Below are 20,294 nucleotides of genomic sequence, written 5' to 3'. Positions count from 1 at the left end.
TCCATATTATTTCCATTTCCATATTATTTCCATTTCCATAATTCATTTCCATATTAATTCCATTTCCATAATTCATTTCCATATTATTTCCATTTCCATATTATTTCCATTTCCATAATTCATTTCCATATTAATTCCATTTCCATAATTCATTTCCATATTATTTCCATTTCCATATTATTTCCATTTCCATAATTCATTTCCATATTAATTCCATTTCCCTACTTCATTCCCATAGTATTTCCAAATCCATATTATTTCCATTTCCATATTATTTACATTTCCATAAAAGTTCATAATTCATTTCCATATTAATTCCATTTCCATAATTAATTTCCATATTATTTCCATTTCCATAGGATTTCCATAATTCATTTCCATATTATTTCCATTTTCATACTATTTCCATACTTGTAAAATAAAACTTCCATATCCATTTCCCTAAAATTATGGAAATATTTATGTTTATGGAAATGAAAAAGTAAACATTTCCATAATGTTTAGCAATTTATTGAATTGCTTTAAATAATAAGCATGTATTAAAGTGATAAACTATAATCATCATTTCTTTAATATGAGCATTAATTACTATCTCAGCTGGAATTCATGATCCTTGTTTAACCCTTCTCATGGCTGATGTTATTGATCTAGTCAATCACTACGACTGACTAGCACAAAAAAGAGGCGTGGCCTAAACGCTCCTTGTTGGCACCGGAAACGCTCGTGTAGTTATCACTCTAGGGGGAGATAACTCTATGGTTTGGACCTTGCTGTGGAAAAAAGGTGAAAATAATTGATTTAAGTTTCCAGTGAAGGTGTGTGCTCCTCGTAACTTAAAGATACTGTAATCATGGGCACTAAACCAAGTGTTAGTGATAAGAAAAAAACTGAAAAGTTGTTGATACAAACTATTAATACCAAAGTTACTGTACAGCCATTAAATTAGGAATTCGAGTGTAAGTTTTCAAAGGGTCCAAGGGGTGAGTTTGGGAAGACTTGGAATGGATTAAGGTGTTTACATATATTATATGTTTTGGATAACGGAAAATCCCGATAAAGTAATCATTATTATGATGGATTATTTTTATGCTGTAGAGGTATCAACTTTACCTTCACAACTACCCCAACAGTAGTAGCTCATACAACCTTTACAAAGTCATAACTTGAAAAAACTCCTCTCTTGTTGCATCCGATACATATGGAGAAATATCAGAGAAAAGCTAGTGTTTTGCAAGCAACCAAGAACAAATTGGAACTAAATAATTAATTTACCCAACTCAAATAGTTATTGCCGATCAAGGCATCTCTCCTATCAAATCTACAATTTTTATTGCAGCTCAAGGCATCTCCTCTACCAAGTCTACAATAGGCATTGCTTACCAACAACTTTTCGTTTCTTTTTCGGAGGCATCGTGGACGTCACACTAAAATTGAAAGATCACCAAACTGCTGCGATTAGTCTATCAACAACTAACTATATAAGAACATATTTTTTAACTATTAGCAAACATTTTATTATAAACTCAATAATGTATAGGCCATTAAAATATTGATTTTGTGTTGAAAAAATAGAATACAACATCCTTAGCAAAACCTTTATGATTAGTTATATGAAGATTTATAGAGCTAAACAGCCATTCATAAATTGCCACTTATAAATAAAGTTTGACAATATTTTATTCTCTTACAAAGTGAAATCTTGTTGGCAATTTTTAATCACAGCATATCTATCAGTTTTACTCAAATCAAGACGTAGAAATATAATCTACTTGATTGTTTGTTAATTAAAGTACAACATGCTAGGTTGGGTGCTATTATTGGTAGATGAAGGGACGACAACAAAATTCAAATACGAACTGTTAGGCATCCACTTATTAGGATTTCACTATTAAGTCGATATCTAGGGAAAATAGCTCTAAGGCAGCCACTTGCGATGAGAAACAATCATTCAACACATAGCCACAACGCCGTGGATGTACTAACTCTGCATGATGGAAACCAATCCATGACCTTGTATTATTGATGATAAAAACTCATTTTCAACATCTGTTTACTTTAACATGTGCCAATGTAAATATTGCATCCTTAACTGCATCATAAGCCACAATATCCTAGATATTAAGGGGTGAAATACAAAGCCTTGAGAAACTCAAAAAGAGACATTGCACTTCTGTAACCCAGACAGATCTCACATGCAATGTCGGTGTTAACACAAGCTTGCCCGAACTGATTAAATACAGGTGTGCCAGCTTATTATGTTGGCAGGGATAATCCAAGTCAATCCTACGCTGCCCCCTTATTCACTAATTATAAAAGTCTGAAATAAGTCTAAAAGAATGATTTTGATACAGGACTCTGCAGCCAGCGCACTCTGTTGAAGCCCTAGTTAATTGGTAGTAAATTATCAGGTAATTAGTAATATAGCTATGTTCTTGCAGATGATAACCACTAAATACACAAAAGTTACTGCAGGTAATTAAAGTTACTAATTTTAACATAATGCTTTATTACTAGTTTCTATTATGTATCATGTATATAAAAGTTTGATGAATCTCACAAGGGGGTGTTTGAATTAGATAATCATTATATGTTTCTATACCACTCTTTAGGATACTTTCGCTTTATGAGGCCAATACTGAAAAGAAATAAAATTACTGTTTTTGCCTGTACCCAACAGACAATATACCAAAAAATTGTCTGTTTTTGAGATTTTGTTTTAAAAAAGCTTACTAGAAATAAAACAACTGTTATTGACAGTTTATGGTGATCAACTGTACGATTCCACAAAATGGCTTATGACAGCGCTCTTAAGATATACTGCTTTGTCATCACCTGTTTGTTGGTTGAAACATTGTACATTTGTTGTAAAGAGGTCTTAACAAAAGCAGATAGCATAATATAGCAAAGCCTAAACGACAGGAAATATATGCAATATTAATATGAACAAAAACATTTGGTACAACAAAAAGACATGAAGAGAAGAAATCACTTTACACCCAATGTAGACTAGAATCCTCTATTGGAAGTAACACATCGAAGATAAAAGGCACTAATTGACCAGCCAGAAAATCACCAAAAGGAAATAGAGGCAACTACATGTACTCAGCTCTGCCACCAACTTCTACCAGATTAAACCACAATAAACGTGCTAGTCATAATTTCAACCAGTACAACTTCATGATATACTCAAGATAACTCCACTCACATGTCAACTCTCTACAACAAAAGAACAGAACCTGAGCACCTAAACGCCTTCTTACAGGCTGACAAATACATCTATAAAAGAGAACAGCTCCAATGACTTTGCCTCCTTTCTTTTGTCTGCGGAGTCTCTTTCTCCATCATTTGCTGAGCCTCTTCTCTTTCACTGCCAAAAAAGAAGAGACTGACAAAACTTCGCTGTTTCAACTGTTGAGCCTCCCTATCTATGGACTGTTAAGACTCTCATTTGACTGTCGAGACTCGCAGCCATACGGGACAGAACGGATGAACATAGACGACCATTTGAGTAAGGTTGTAACACTGTTGTATAGATGTATTAGGCAAGTCAGATAGCGTAATGGAGAAATGCCTAAACATCGGAGACACATGCAATAATACAATAAATGTGACACCTAACACATTAGAGGATGAGCAATAAAGACAGTCATCATATACTCATCTAAAAGCAGCTTATAAACTTCCTGTGGAAGTAGCACATGAGAAAAAAGACATCAATTGACATGCCAAAAAACCATTAAAAGATATCAGACCTGTATTAGACACAACCAAGACAATTGTAGTCAGTTATCATTTCCAATTATTCCACTCCCATGACATACTTAAGACAAATTTCTAACCCTCTGCAACACAAAGAACAGAACATGAGCTCTTAAACACCTTCTCACAAGCCAAAAGAGACATCTATAAAAAACAGCTACAACAGTTCAGCGTCTCTCTATCTGGCAATCGATCCAACTCTCTCTTTTTCGACGACCTGCTGACGCTTCCTCCGCTTGATGAGGCATGCTTCTCTGCCTCTAGAACCTCCCTCTATCTTCCCTTTAGAGTCTCCCTCCCTCTGCCTCTGGAGCCTCTCTGTATTTGCCTCTGGAGCTTCCTTCTCCATCATCAGCTGATATTCTTCTACTTCCCTATATCAACTACCAAGCATCTATATATAAGGACTCTATAAGGACTCTCGCCATGACTCTCATTTGACTGTTGTAATTCGCAGCCATATGGACCAAGCAAGCTAACATGGACGTCCGTTCGAGTCAGGATGTAACTTTTATTAGCTATTTTCATCTTTTTGGCATTAATTTTATTGTTTAGAATTTTTTTAGTTATGTATTTTAATTGCTGGACTTATCGAAGAAAAAAGTATTTTTTACTGGTAAATATCAGTATTGCTTACAATAGCTTAACACTTTCACTTGTACCTTAACCAGTAATAACCAAATTAGTTCCCATATGACAAAGCAAATATACACACACTGAAAATAGTCGAAATAAACATAATTTCTTCACATTCGTCCATAACAACATTCATCGTCTATTTTCAACCTTCCATCATTGATATTATTGGTTTAGATTTTGTTAGTAGTGTCTTTTAATTGTTGGACTTATCTTATAAAAAAGAAGTGACTTTACTGATAAATATCAGCACTGCTTACAATAACTTAACACATTCCCTAGTGCCTGAACCAGTAATAATCAACTTAGTTCACACAGTCTAAGCAAAAGTGCACAAACTAAACATAGCCAAAAATAAAATATAGTGACAAAGCAAATTCAACCGGGATGCATGCTTGGATGTTGATGAAATGTGTATAACAATTTTTCCCAAATCCTACATAACACAGTTTTATACTAAAATGTGGCTGCTGGGACGATTGCTTATTTATTACTGTATTTTTCACTTTTGTTATCATGAGGTAATAACTTTAGGTTAAAAGGTTTCCTTATTGCTCTTTCCCTTGACACACCCGTGCTACCCGTTTCTAGCAGAACTGGTAGTTCTGATAAATATGATACGTATATAACGTTTGTATCACTAATGAGTAATGAGTATTTTAAGAAAATAACGATAAAAATTGATTTTGTGTATGTTCGTTATAGACATAATAGAATGCGATAATAGCAGAAATAGTGTTTCATTGTGGTGGACGCCAGGCCAGGAATTTCTGTTTAACGTATACTCTTATATATACTCGTATATCTATATATTTTGCATGTTGCGTCTGCCTTCTTTATAATTTATCGTAATGCTAATAATTTGTTAGTTAAACTACAATTTAACTGCCAGCGCATTAGCGACTCTATTTATTCTTACTCTTAAACTACTTCCTACCGGGTTCTGTTATCAAAAACGGGTGAAATCAATGTATAATGTGTATGTAGGAGGGCAGAGAAGTGGTCGCAGATCCACGACTAAAGGAATTTCCTTCAGAATAAAAACGAACGAAAACCACCTTCATTTTTTTACATTTATTGAACATTTATTACATACTAGATCGTGTTTGAGTAAAGGTTGGTCCAAATTCTTCACAGTACAAATCAGGCAACGTATGGGATTTCATTAATTAACACGTGTGAAATAAGCAGCAAAGTAGCCTCTTAAAATGTATGCGCGCAACTTTGGCTTGCGGCGATTAGATAAGCACAAGCCAACCACACTAAGTGCTGAGGGCTATTATTAGCGAATCCAGTTTTGCCATTTGAATGGTAGTAGGAGCTAACGGTAGTAATTCTTATAATTTCTAATTTCGAAGTGTCGGGTGTATTTCGAAGTGTACGTACCTTCCTACAAAAATTTCGAAGTGTACGTACATACTATCAACCTCACACACAATCTATATTTCTGTTTTTTTACGAAATATCGAAGGCTTATGCATGCATTCAAATATAATGTCATCTGTCGATATATTTGGTGTTGCTTTAACTGCAAAGTTGCCTGAACCACGTGTTGATGTGAGGTAATTTAAACAATTATTATACAAGTTGCAGTGTTGCGTATTAAACATACCTCTGCTAAAATTATCAGATTACACATCCTTTTATTTGTTTATTTAATATTTTTTTGTTTTCCTGAGGCCAATGACAAAACCCCTCATTGCTGAGGCGCAGTTAAATTTATAGACAATGTACTCATGCACATGCATATCCATTAATTGTGCGACTTGTGCTAATATTCCACCGTAGGTGAGTTTATAATAGATAGTAGAGATATAGTTCATAGTTAATAAGAACACTTGTATATATATATTGTATTAGTAGTTTTATTTCGTATAGGTTATCCCAGCATATAACTTATTTGAAGTCATCCTCTCATATCGGTATCGGTATAAATAGATCCTGCAGATATTCATATGAATATATTGTGCAGGCCTCAAGTTTGTACAATCAAAAGTATAGACTAAAATTACAACCTCAAAAACAAAAAATAAAAAAGCTTATTGTATGACATATATATCTCCGAGTTTCATATCTCGTATAGTTCTCGGAAGGAAGCTATTATGGTACTTGTTGTTATTTGCGGTTAAATTCATGGGCTGCGAGGCACGCTGACTTCTAGTGGTACAATGATCTTCATTTTTATTTTTACTAAAAAGCTCAGGAAACTTGTGTGATATTGCTCCTGGAGACTCGGAACAGGCGTCTCTGATCATTTTATATAACAAACATTTACGCAAGTTGGTTCTACGTTCCTCTAACGTCTCCAGGTTCATGTCTTTAATTAAGCCAGTTACACCAATATCGCGACCTTTAACATTGCAAATAAATCTCACAGCCTTTCTCTGAACCGCCTCAACCTGGTCAACCTCGTATCTCTTGTACGGGTCCCACACCTGGCATCCATACTCCAAAATAGGTCTAATAAAGGATTTATATGCAAGTAGTTTGAGAGCTTTAGGTGCACTAGATATAGATCTCCTTAAAAATCCTAGCATTTGACTGGCCTTTTTAACTTTGCAATCGATGTGATACTGCCACGAAAGGTCACTAGATAGCCACACTCCCAAGTATAGTGAATGGGTTTCAAACTGTAACAAACTTCCATTTAAAAAATATGGCAACTGGTCGTCAGAACATGCAGAACCTGAAAAACACATCACCTTACACTTTTCAATATTAAATTCTAGCTTCCACCTCTGAGACCAATCGAAGACAGCGTTTATGCTATTCTGAAAGTCGACAACAGTAAAGGAATTATCAATTGAGGCATAAACTATAGTGTCGTCCGCAAACAAACTAATATTACAATCAACACATTCAGACAAATCATTAATATACAACAAAAACAATCTAGGCCCCAAGACAGAACCCTGGGGTACCCCACTTGTAACACAACGACTCTCACTATTTACCCCTTTTATCGTAACTCTTTGAGTTCGCCCGGTTAAAAAATGTTTAATCCAGTCAACTAAAAAAGGACTAAGATTGTAGCGTTTCAGTTTATTAATTAAAAACATGTGAGGGACCTTGTCAAAGGCTTTTTTAAAATCTAAAATTAAAGCATGAGTTGGTACTTTTCTATCCAAAGCTTTTGCAATTGAGTGAATGGTAGATGTCAGTTGAGTCTCACAGGAGAGCCCAGCGCGGAAACCATGTTGAGAGGTGCTAATTATTTGATCTAGTTCGCTATTCAGTTTATGTAAAATGATGTGTTCCATAATCTTGCATGGAATGCTTGTCAGTGATATGGGCCTGTAATTCCCTGGAACTGTTCTGTCACCCTTTTTATGAAGGGGTACCACATTAGCCTCTTTCCATCTTGTGGGAACTCTACCAAGCCTTAATGACTCGTTAAAAACAATAGTTAGGCAGTCTGCAGTTTTTTCGGGCTGTAATTTCAACATATTACCATTAATACCATCTGTACCGGGGGCTTTTTTGATTTTAAGATCGTTAATCAATTTTAAAACGCCCAAGGCTGTAATATCGGCGGCCCAGTTTTCACACTGTTCGACATGCAACAGTTGTTCAGACTGACAAAATTGTTGCTGAAAAAAATCATTAAGCAGGTTTGTAATCTGTGGCAAGTTCTCTGTCAACTCGCCATTTGGTTGGGCAAGAGACTCAATGCTAGATGTATTGGTTTTCAAAGATTTAATATGTCTAAAAAAGGGTTTAGAATTACCCTGTTCCAATGGTGCAAAAACTTTAGTTTTTAGATAGTCATTTTTGGCTACTTGTATACTCTTTCTATACTTCCTTTGTTCATTTCTGTATTTCTGCAACAGAAATGAACAAAGGAAGTATAGAAAGAGTATACAAGTAGCCAAAAATGACTGCAAAAAAATGTAAATTATTTTTTAATTTTTCACACGAATCATCTCAAACTAAACCTGAGTTTTTCATTGCTATCTTGTATTCAGGATACTTTTACAGTTTCCGTTTTTATTTGATAATATACCTGCAAATAGAGGCTGTTTGTTACTTTGTTATTAACAAAATGAAAGGATTATTAAAGGTTGACTTGCAACAAAATTCACATTACAGCTATTTGGTATCAAACGATTCACCATGTCTTACTCTGTTATGTTGTAAGTGCCAAATATGTGGAAATGTGATTACAAGCTCTTAAAAGCTCAAAAACGAAAAGCGGCCGTACATTGGCATTTCTTTATTTCGATGTTGTAACCACAAATTTTGGTTATCGTCTTGTCACGTATGTTCTCATGTGAATTGAAAGGCCAATACAAAGCTCAATATAAAACTTATCGTAGCACTAGTTTATGACAAACACTTCGGGTTTTACCGAAGGCCCTGCATCAAATATAGATGCTCGCTACTTTACAGTTTTCTTTTGGCTTGGACTAATCGTCAAGTCTTAATCTGATCATGTGACAAAATTACAGATAAGACAGGAGGCTTCATACAGAGCTTCAAGTATGCCAACTTTGCAAGAATGATATACTTTTTTAAAGTGTTACATCACAGTGAGACTTTGTCAGATACTGATTAGATATGTTATGAGTGAGCTCACAAAAGATCACGGCAAAATATATCCTAGATCAAAATATACAGCAAAATAAGTACAACAATTTCAATTGGACAATTAGTAGAGTTATCACATCTTACCAAACATTATTGACAGCAGATTTAAATTGAATTTTTATTTATTCACATGTTCTCTTTACAATAAAATACATTTACACAAAGATATTCATTGTAAATTATGTTCAGTATGGCAGCGCCGGAAACATAGCACTGGGCACAGGGGTATAATGCCGCACTTGGCACTACAATACTTAGTTTCACTCGCTTTTGATCAGTCCTCTTGGCTGTTCTGTGTCTTGAAGCATTTATACCAGCCAGATCAGTGTCGGTTGATTGTGGTCTTCCACGCGGGCCGCCAGTACATGTAGGGTCAGGTCCAGCTTCATTCAGGAGGAGATCAACAAGTTTGAGCCAAAAATCAAGCGTAGAAATTATTGTACTAGTGTTCTGCTTGTAAACAACATGTGTGTTGTGTGTGGCAATGTCCAATTGATGAAAAAGAGCTTTTTGCACCACCTTAAACTACGACGATCCATGTTATAATATTTGATGTACTGATCTGCCATATACATCACCCATATACTTATTGTAGTTGATAATTGACTTGGGTTTCACTTTCTCCCTGTCATTCCATGTTCTTCTTTCTAGATTTTTAAGAATAATATCAGAATGTTTGTTAGAGACAAATACAATAAAGTTTTCATCTCGCCAGCAGCCGGTCAACACTGCTGAACAGGTGAAGTATTGTGACTGGCCTTTATCGAGTGGTTGATTTGCTGTAAAAATTTTAATCACTATGTTTCCATGATGCGCGGTACTACGATGCAGTGCCCTCCGAAGTCGAGGGGATTGTACGTTTCCATGCTGCGCAGTGGTTTTCAGCAAATTAGCCAGAGCAGAGAAATTGTATAAATCGAATCGCCTGATGGAGAAATTGAATCGATCATAGATACCGAACGTCAGAAACGAACTTTTTATGCGTCTGTAATCATTATTCTTTTATTTACAATACACATTCGCAAGGTTTTACAAACCTTAACACAATTCTTACAAAGTAATATATTTTTAATAAGTATTTTTAAGTGATATATTATTTAATCGTTAATTTAGGACTTGTCAACTATTTTTCGAAAAGTGTTGATATCGATAACAAAGTCTAAGAAAGCAATCACCTCACCCTCGTAGGTGCAGACCTACGAGGGTGCAATTAAATTTAGGTGAAAGAAGATCAATAGAATAGAAAAAAACAAGATTAGTGGGATAACATTTGTACTAGTTTATGGCCCTCAAAGAATCCATCTCCACGGCATGAGAGCTATACGCAACCACTGCGCAATTGCTGTTTCCTTGCTGCGAATTTGCACTGGTTTCGCACTGATCAGTGCGCAGTGATTTCAGTGCGAAGAAGCCGTTTTCATGATTCGGAGAGGGTGCAACTCTGAAGCACTGCGCATCATGGAAACATAGTGAATATCTTTCAGACCATGCTTTCCGTTGGAACGGTGAGTTCCATAAGCGTACATTCCTCGTTGATACAATTCTTTCAGCAACTGATGGCTTGTGTACCAGTTGTTTGTGAAAAGTTCATGGTCGTTGTTGAGAAACCCGTTCATCATATCCAAGATGGTTCTATGTGCTAACCCTTGTGAAATGTCAGCATTTTCTCTATCTCGACCTTGGTACAGTGAATATCAACAGACATTGCCGGTGTCGCTTTCTGCTAAAAAATGGCCTCTCATACCAAACATTGTCCTCTTCGTTAGTATCTACTGCTTAAAAATCAGGCGACCTTTAAATACCAGCAATGTCTCATCAATCGCTATGTGCTTTTTAGGACTATACACAGTCTCAAATCTATGATTTAGTAGGTGAGTTATGCGGTGGATACGATTGGTGGGCACCAACTCATTATCTACAATGTGCAGGGCATGCAAGATTTTTATGAATTTGTCTCGTGACATCACGCTGTTAAAAAGTGGGGCGGCCAGTTTGGGATCAATGCTGAAATATTACTGCAGTTTGGGTTTCTTGATTATGCCAGTCAGCATGATGAGAGCAGAGCATTTCTGAAGATTGTTCATGTTGATTGGCTGCCAGTTCTGGTGTTCGGAGTTTCCAAATCGTTTTTTTTACTAGGATCAAATTGGTAATTTCATTAGTCAAAAACAGCTTAAAATAATCTAGAAGTGATGCATCTTGAGGCATACAAACTTTCAGACCAGGAGTGCCACTAAATAGGATTTCGCGGTTCTGCTGGGGAGTATTTTTCTGCCATTGCCATCCACCTAAGGCAAAAGCGAAAATAACTAACACAACTGATGTGTAATAATGCATTCCTCGTCAAACATTATACACAACATACATGAAAACCATTTTGTGTGAGCAATCATAACATGTGTGTGTACCTTGTTGAGTTTGGGCAGCTCCAGCGCCGCCGTGAGTTTTATCTGCACTTACTTGACCACGCCCTCTTCTTCCACGTTGCCCACCACCTAGAGCCTCATTTCCATGAGGCCTACCACAACCTCTACCACAACTTCTACCAAGGCTTCTACCACGACTTCCACTACGCCTGCCATCACCATCACCTCCATTATAATTTGAAACATATAAGAAACTATCACGAAGGTACTACCATAAGTCACACAATTGAAACAAACATTTCATGTAAAAACATACCATGTTCTAATCTTTTACTAGATTCATCCACATTACTCATATCTGCCATGTTCCCGTCATGACTGCTAGAATGATCCAATTGGGTGTTGAGGCTCTTGGTCCATGGTCAACTCCTACATCCTCACATAAATGTAATGTAAAAAATCATGGTATTTAGTATTTCATGCATGCAACCGATTCCACTGAAACTACTACAACTACTACTCCTAGTTCCATGAGCTGGATTGTCTTTCCTACTTCATAAAACAACCACTGGAGCCATTTAATAGCATAATATTCACATCAGGGCTGGGCCACTAGCAAATATTGGACGCACTGCACTAAAGTGCACTACCAGCCATGGTTTTGCGATACGCATTTGCACTATGAACTTTTAGGGGGAGCTTTATGCACTTTGCACTCTCCAATAATTAGGACAGAATCATACACTTGCATTTTACACTTTGCACTTTCTCCAAGTAAAAGGGAAATGGCTGAAAACCGCTGGTAGCGTAGTGATTTTTAAATATGAATAGAAATGGCATAGTGCCCCTCAGATACTTAGAATCAAAGGTAATCTATTCCTAACATTCGATTACAACATTAACTCTTCTTTTGACTTTACTGGACAGTCAGTATACCATGTCTAAACTTCACCCACTTCGAACTCCGGTTATTCCGAGATCAGGGTGAAGAGAGCATACCTCTTACCCGGAATATCCAGGATCAGATTTGAAAGGGTTAACAGCAAACTGACTAATGACGTTGATTTGCTGTTTGCTATCTATACTAAATACAAATGCAACAATAAATTTTATTCTCCCCAAACTAGCCATCATGGTGCAATAAATGAGACCCTAACAAAAAACTCGTAAATACTTACATACAATATGTAGGAACAGTACTCACAGGTACTAAAAAGGCATATTCTGTGGATAAAAATAGTAAATACAAAGTCTTGCCTCGTGAAAATGTATCAATGTACACAGCAAAATAGTATAGTACAAGTAGTACAGATTGAGTCGTAATTGTAAACCATTTTTCACATACGTCAAAGTATTAGGACCGTGCTAGACAAGAAACTACTATAATTAGCCTGAGATGGTTATTAATTATTTCTATGGCGTTGCTTTCAAAGTTTTAATAAAAAGCCTTCCGGTTTAAGGTTAGAAAATGAACTTCGATACGAACAGCAACCATGAAAAGATTAAATGTTAATTATGTAACAAATTGTGGACACTTCTCGTGATCCTTCTCCATTATGGGTTTGTAAAGATCAAAGAATGTCAATGTGGCAGTCTAACAACTTTGGCGTTCAAATAAAGTTTCTACGATAAATAAAATTTACTAACGTGTGAACATTATGAATAAGTTTACTAAAGATTTTCAATTCGGCAAAATGTTTTATCAGTATCATCATATGGTCTGTCATCTCTTTGAGGTCAACTCCTATGCCACAAGTTCTTCCTCCATATACCCTACAGGATGAAAATATTCGTTGGTCATAAAAATTCGCGATTTCGCGAGCAGTCAATCCCGCGAATTATTAAATTCAGTGAATAATTAGTTATATTTTTAATCACAAGAGAGAATAACTACTGCATCAAATTGAAAACTAGTCGCTAGCCTAGTTTTTAATGTAAGTACTAAACGTAATTGAGCTCCAAAACATTTTTAAAATCATTGCCTGAGCTTCGAGTTAACACCATTGGCAATGCATCACATTTATTTACAAAATTATTCGAGGTTGTCACAAGATATGCAAAATGGCGTCATCACGAAAATAGCCGCGAGGCAGAAGTACTAAACGTAGCCGAGTTCCAAAACTTCTTTAAAATCATCGCCAGGCTTCGAGCTTTATTGCCATTGCGTCAAACTTCACAAAATTATTCAAAGTTTTTACAAATTATTCGGCATGGCTTCAGCATAGCAAAAAAGCTCTCCTAGTCCTTCTACATTAGCATCAACTTCATCAATCTCTAATACCGAAGTCAAGGATGATCATGATTCTGATCTGGGCATTATGGTATGTATTTGATTTGCAGTGCAGATACGTTTTTCCATAATCAACTGCATTAGTTAATTCTTTTGTTTAAAAACTGATCGCTTTCATCAAATACTTCAGCTATTGTTTTTGTACTTCCTCAACACTCGTTAATATTTTTCTTTTTTGTGTTTACTGCAGATTGAGAATGAAACAACCTACTCCGATTACGAAAACTAGAGACAAGTAGTAATATTCATCAAGGCAGGAATTTTGGCAGAAAGGCAACCAGTCAACCTAGATTAAATTAAATATTTTATTTCATGTATAGATATATTATAATTTATTACAAACTTGAGTGTACAAATAAAATATTTCAAATACAAATAAAATTTTACAAATGATGAATGGAGAAAATATAAACAGTTTAGTCCATATGGCGGTTGTCTAGCAATAAAATTAAACTGGTACTCTTGATATGTGAATACTAGCGTGTAATGGTGCTTTCGGACTAGTTATTTTACTAATAGCAGATCTGTCACTGTCTTGGGTAGCTGTTGAAGGCGATTCTCTCGCTACTACATGACTGGTAAGGAAGTTATCATCAGAACTCTCCTCGTGGCTCACTATTGCAAAGTTCTGCCGGTTGGCCAAAGATTTGTGCTCGTAAAGGCGTTTTTGTTCCTTTTTTAAAAACAGATACATGTATATTCTTCTCGTAAGTAGCTGCGGTCACTTCAACCTCAATTTCCAGACCTCCCTGAATGATTGGTGTTCTTCTAAGAATGACATCTACCACCCTTGCAATCATTGTTCTTCGGTGTATGATGAAAAATCTTTCTCTCACACTAAAACAAATAATGAAGCAGTAGGGATGGAAAAAATACGGTAATATTGCTTTTTACCGAAGAACCAAAGTAAAATTCAACTAATTTAGTAAATGTAAAAACTCATTACTTACCACAAGTTGTTGGCTTATCAAAGGCCTCCAAAGCGATGAATATTCGTGAAAACCTCTGGACGCAGCAAAAATTGTTTACCGTAGAATAGCATGATTGCCTCGCAGTTGTAAGCTAAATATAAACTGGAACACGCGGTGTGCACATGCGTAGTAATAACTATTACTAGTCGCAGTAGAGGTAACTTTTCCTAGAGAGCGGCAGTTTTCAGCCGCGAATAATTTCATCCGCGAATATGCATGAAAGAAAATTTTCGCGAAATATAACTCCGCGAATAAATTCATCCTGTAGGGTATGGTGGTTTGATCACCTACACCTTTTGTTAGTTTACCACGTTTCTCAACATTGGATATCTGGCCGCACAAATGAGAGATTTCATACAGTATAGTCTACTTTGTGGAGTCGCTCCCCAATGGACCTTGTCAGGACCATCACCCATTTTACAGAGTTTGTAAGCTAGAATTTATTTCTCAATTTTAAGGTTCACTACAGTAGGAATAGATATACACAGCTTCCTTTGTACAGTTTTGCATGACAATCACCCAGCAATAAAGTATCAAACACATATTTTACATAATGGTTTCTAGCATAATAATAGATGGTCCCAGATTGCAAGACAAGTAACTAGGATAATAGTGTTTTACCACTGAATGCAATTAGTTTGGACAGTAAGCTAGATTGGTTTACCAAAAACAAAGAAATAATACCGTGATCGTACTTGTAACCCTGGAGTGTGTGTGTGTGTGTTTTATTTCATCAACTAGTAAAAATTAAACATTTAGTAAATATATATACTGTACTTTTTGCACTATAAACCGCACCTTTATGTAAACCGCATCTGCTTTATTTTCCAAAAACCGATTATAAAACAATACATAAGCCGCACCTTTGTGTAGGCCGCAGTACCCATGACTGTGCTTTTTAACGCGGCAGCAACTTTGCTGTTTAAAACGGAACAGTGCACAACGGCACAGTTTCGTATTATCCGACGCTTTTTAACTTAGTGCCTAACGGGACTGTATCGTGAGGCATTGTTTCGTATTTTCTTTCACTGCTAGAAGCACACTAATTGGAGATTCCCGTTAGTGCGCCCTAGCGGTGAAAGAAAAAGCCACAGATTAGCCGCACCCTTATATAAGCCGCATGGCTCAAATCATCAGAAAAAGGTAGCGGCTAACAGTCCAAAAAGTACGGTAATTACAATATTGATTAAAAGAAAAAAATAAATGAAAGCGTGATTCGTACATATTAAGATATGATGAGGTCTACATGCCCAGTAGCAGGTGTTACATCATAATTTCAAAATAACACACATTTAGTTTAATTACATGCAGCTACAACAGTAAAAAACTATGCTGCACGCTCTGGTTCTTCTTACACTACTTAGACCATAAGTCAACAATTTATAGGCTATGTATAGCCTATCAATAGCCTATATTCTAAGCGGGTCGAAAAATAACTAATGACTGCTAACAGAACTTTAGCTTGTAATGACACACAGATTGACATTTTTGATATGGAAGCATCCAAATTTGACAAAGCTAAGAAGCTTCTTATTCTCAGCAGCAAGATCTTTAAGCTAAACTGTTTGTTTTTCTTGTTGTAACAAGTTTATACATAATTCATCAGATTTCGTGTTCTGCAATCATTATGTTTCTTTAGTTACCTCTATAACATCACTTCTTTCAGACGGTTTAAAACATTTTACTCTTGATTTCTGTTTTTTCATTGAGTTGTGCGCTTAGAGTTTCAGTATGATATACAGTTCAAAAGGAATTGTACTGTTCTAAACGCTGTCACAGTCAATGGAAAGCTGTTAATATGGTCCAGGATCATTTAACTCGCTTGTATATGCAAGGTTAAAAGGGATGTCTCTATGAATGTGAACTCTTGTCGCTGGTTGCATGTCAGCTGATAGCAGTTGAATAGATTCACTGCTTCTGATGCCAACAGTTTATTGTTGTTACGAGGGTAAATTAGTACCATAAAGTCACATGTTTTTGTTTGACAAACAGTTTTCAAGTCATTAAAAATAGAGAATGCTAAAGTTGGTAGAGGAAATAACTCATAGCACACCGTCAGTCAGTTGGGTATAAGCTGATTTTATCCACTTGTGCTTCCAGTGACCTTCGTGAGATTCCAGATAATCAGGAAGTGTTTGCTCATACATGCACTGACCAGAGTATCATTATTGAAGTGATGGAATATGAGGAATCGGAAGATGATCAGGCACTCAGGTTGGAGTCGTCTTTCCTCTTTTCTAAGTTGCTTTTTTATCCTCTCTCCTCGCTCTCTTTCCCCATGCCCTCACCTCAATGTACTTCCTCTCCATTTTATCTCTTTCTTCATCTTCTTTCTCTTTTTTCTCATTGCCTTCTCTCTTCATTCTCTCTTTTTGATCTCTCTTTCTCCTCACTCTCTCATACCTTGCTCTCTGTCCTCGCTCTCTGCCTTCACTCCAGCCTCCCATCGTTTCGTTTCCTTTTGTTCTATTTTCTCAATCTCTCCATCTTCAGTCTCTCCTCTCTTTTTACACATTCACGTATTTCTATCTCTTTTCCTTCTGCATGGGTTTTCTTTTTAGTTAGTAGGTATGCGCCCTTCATATTTGTAAGGTTTTTTGCGCGTATCTTGCATCATAAATGGTCAATTGCATTGATGTTGGCGTTAGCCGAAATGATATTGATGTTTCGATTGTGTTTTTTCATACACCTTTTCAATTAACTTATTTTGAAATGCTAGCATGAACATACTAGTGTATATTTAGGTTGCTATGACTCCAGCTACCCATTTCAAACATGTCTTTCAGTGTGTTTGTTAGACACTAATTTACTGGCTGAGAATGTACATTACTTACTATTTCTTTCACCCTCCTTTAGGATATACTTCAAAGATTTAGTCGACACAAATAATGCAGATGTGGATGTCAATAGTCTCTGTAACCAGCCTCTGGAGTTGTCTTCTTTATCTGCCTCTTGGTATGTACTGCAATTTATGCCTCAGCTTAATAAAGATCTTTTTTTCTTAAAATTTCACAATTTTTAAAATTATTTGAATTTTTTGACGTATCCGACATCCTCAGCCTATTTACAACTGAACTTTGATATATTTACTGTTGGGGCACGGACGATGCTGTGGTCACTAAATAAAGATTTGAACCACATTAGCCTTCAAAGACACAACAATTAGGCGAATCATTTTCATGATAGGCTTGTTTATGTATAGCAAGAAGGATGTTTTTGGTCAATCTATGCATAATTGGGTGCATTAAAAATGGAAACCTCTGACAATATTTATTTAGGAAGCTCAAACCTGTAATCTGGGAAAAGGCAATGGAGATCAATTTTCGCAAGGTCATTTTTTAATTAGTTGAGTTGTTCGTCATCTACAATGTATATAATTAAAAAACCATAATTAGCATTTGTCAGTTATCTAGGCTACTGCTCGCGCAACTGTGCCAAATGATTAAAAAAATTTACCAAGGAACTTGTTTCCAATTAAAATTAAGCTATTTTTTCCCTAATCATTTTCACAAAATTTGTAAACTGCTACTATCAAGTCTCATTTACAGCATTGAGGTCAAACTATCCAGAAAGCCAAAGTTCAGCATCTTCCATGATGTTTATCCCATATTTTCTGTCCAAAACAATCGATAGACTACTGATTAGGCTATGATTTCAGTGAGCCTCCATAGGATCGCTCTATGATTAACTTTATGCTAGGTACATAATTGTGACATCACAAGTGTATATGATGAGTGTACATAATTGGACAGCATAAGCAAAAGACTACCAAAGGTCAAGTGTTCTAGAACATTCTAGAACACAGCTAATGGATATCTACCAGTAATATCATTCACCAGTAATACTCTGTTTATTTATGTTATTCAACCAATGGTTGGAGATAGCATCTTAGAGTGATTATTAGTGTACAGGTTTAGTAGTAGAATAAGGTGCCTCGATGCTGTAAACATGCATTATTTTATCTCCTTTACTACCACACACTCCTTGGTCTATATTTTTAATATAAGGTCATAATATATTATAGTATATTATATTATCATAGTATATTATAGTATATTATATTATCATAGTATATTATAGTATATTATATTATCATATTATATTTTAGAATATCATAAAATATTATATTATTATAGTATATTATAGCGTATTGTTTTATTATAGTATATTATATTATCATAGTATATTATAGTATATTATATTATCATATTATATTTTAGTATATCATAAAATATTATATTATTATAGTATATTATAGTGTATTGTTGTATTATAGTATATTTTATTATCATAGTATATTTGGAAGATTTATTAAGGAAGAGTAGGTAGCCACTTTTTCTGAAAAGCTTTTGTTACAAGCTTGCCCATCTATTTGATGAAGTGCATAGGCTGAGTGCAAATGAGTTACCGATCTTGTAGTTGTAAGAGTTGTCGTCTCATGAAAGGCATACAGTCAGTGAGCAAGTTCAAAGACACTGCCAGAAACACAGTAGAAGTTCATATGGCCCTTCTTAGGCTCCCCCAGTTTACATCTGATATTCTCCTTACCTTCAATAATCCTCTTCATATCAAGTATGTCTAGTTAGCCTTTGTTCTTAAGTCTAGCCGTGCTCTTTATGTCAAAACATGTAGAAGCCCTAGTCCCACCCCAAATCTACTTATTATGTCTTATATACGTTGTACACAATTAAATAGAATTACGAGGAACAATTATTGAATCTGATCAATATGAAATTAGCTATGAAGTTTACATCAGACCTATTCGGCTAATTAAACAGTTCTCACTTGTAATCTTATATTGCTGTCAGAAAACACCAAACTGTTAACAAATTGCTACTACACTGAAACTACACTAATTGCTGTTCGCTTATTCATAAAAATGATATAAATTGTGGTTTTATTAGACAATGAAGCATTTGTCTCCATAGAGGCAGTCAGTATATCATTTATCTGTAAGTTTAACAATAATAAATTAATAATAATATATCATGTTATTTAATAAAATAGAATATATTAATAATAATAATAATAATAGATAATATATTTTGTTAAGTAAAGATGAATGTAAATGGACTGTTATGTGGTATAAATACAATTTTGAAAAATAGTATTTCAATGGTATTACTTGTTAGTTGATTTGCATGTACTCATCGTATATATCTATCACCTTTGAAATCCATCTGTCTGTGTGTCTCCTGCTGTTTACAGTGCAGAGAGCAACAGCAGCGATGTCAATACTTCTACTAGCGAGTCTGCCTGGACAGAGGATCACTTTCTACAGACTGTCAAGTCCCTCACTATTGTAAATAATGGCTTGTTTGGTTGATTTTCATATGCTGGATCTCTATTCTCTATATTCCAATATTCTTTCGGTGTTGTAAATAAATCAGGTGTTGTGAAAATGCATTTCTACGAAAATAGATCTATGCTGATGTAATAGCACACAAGTGCATTAATACACTAATGTATTAGCACATAAGTGCATTAATACACTGATGCAATAGCACATAGTGCATTAATACACTAATACAATAGGACACAAGTGCATCGATACACTAATGCAATAGCACGCAGTACATAAATACACTAATGTTATAGCACACAGAGCATTATTACACTAATTCAGTAGCACACCAGACCATTAATACACTAATGCAATAGCACATCAGAGCATTGATACAATAA

At 35.4% G+C, this 20,294-nt stretch overlaps 2 protein-coding genes across 2 annotated transcripts in view; one reads left to right on the top strand and one right to left on the bottom strand.

Annotated features, from left to right (window-relative positions):
• The window catches only part of LOC137386844 (poly [ADP-ribose] polymerase 2-like), a 149,654-nt gene extending 148,225 nt beyond the window's left edge, over positions 1-1,429 (bottom strand). The window contains exon 1 of the mRNA XM_068073010.1: positions 1,381-1,429. Coding sequence (XP_067929111.1) covers positions 1,381-1,411 — 31 coding nt within the window. The 5' untranslated portion in view covers positions 1,412-1,429. The remainder of the gene's footprint in view (positions 1-1,380) is intronic.
• Positions 1,430-5,715: 4,286 nt separating this feature from the next.
• LOC137388303 (ran guanine nucleotide release factor-like) lies at positions 5,716-19,966 on the top strand. Its single transcript, XM_068074792.1, has 5 exons — positions 5,716-5,957; positions 16,710-16,823; positions 17,466-17,564; positions 19,029-19,181; positions 19,818-19,966. Exons 1-5 carry the CDS (start codon positions 5,875-5,877, stop codon positions 19,933-19,935), a joined length of 567 nt encoding a protein of 188 aa, XP_067930893.1. The 5' UTR covers positions 5,716-5,874; the 3' UTR covers positions 19,936-19,966.
• Positions 19,967-20,294: the final 328 nt, after the last annotated feature.

The sequence above is a fragment of the Watersipora subatra genome, chromosome 2 (genome assembly GCF_963576615.1).
Source record: "Watersipora subatra chromosome 2, tzWatSuba1.1, whole genome shotgun sequence".
NCBI lineage: Eukaryota > Metazoa > Bryozoa > Gymnolaemata > Cheilostomatida > Watersiporidae > Watersipora > Watersipora subatra.
The sequence above is the reverse complement of the archived record's forward strand: the minus strand, read 5'-3'. Positions and strand labels throughout refer to the sequence as shown.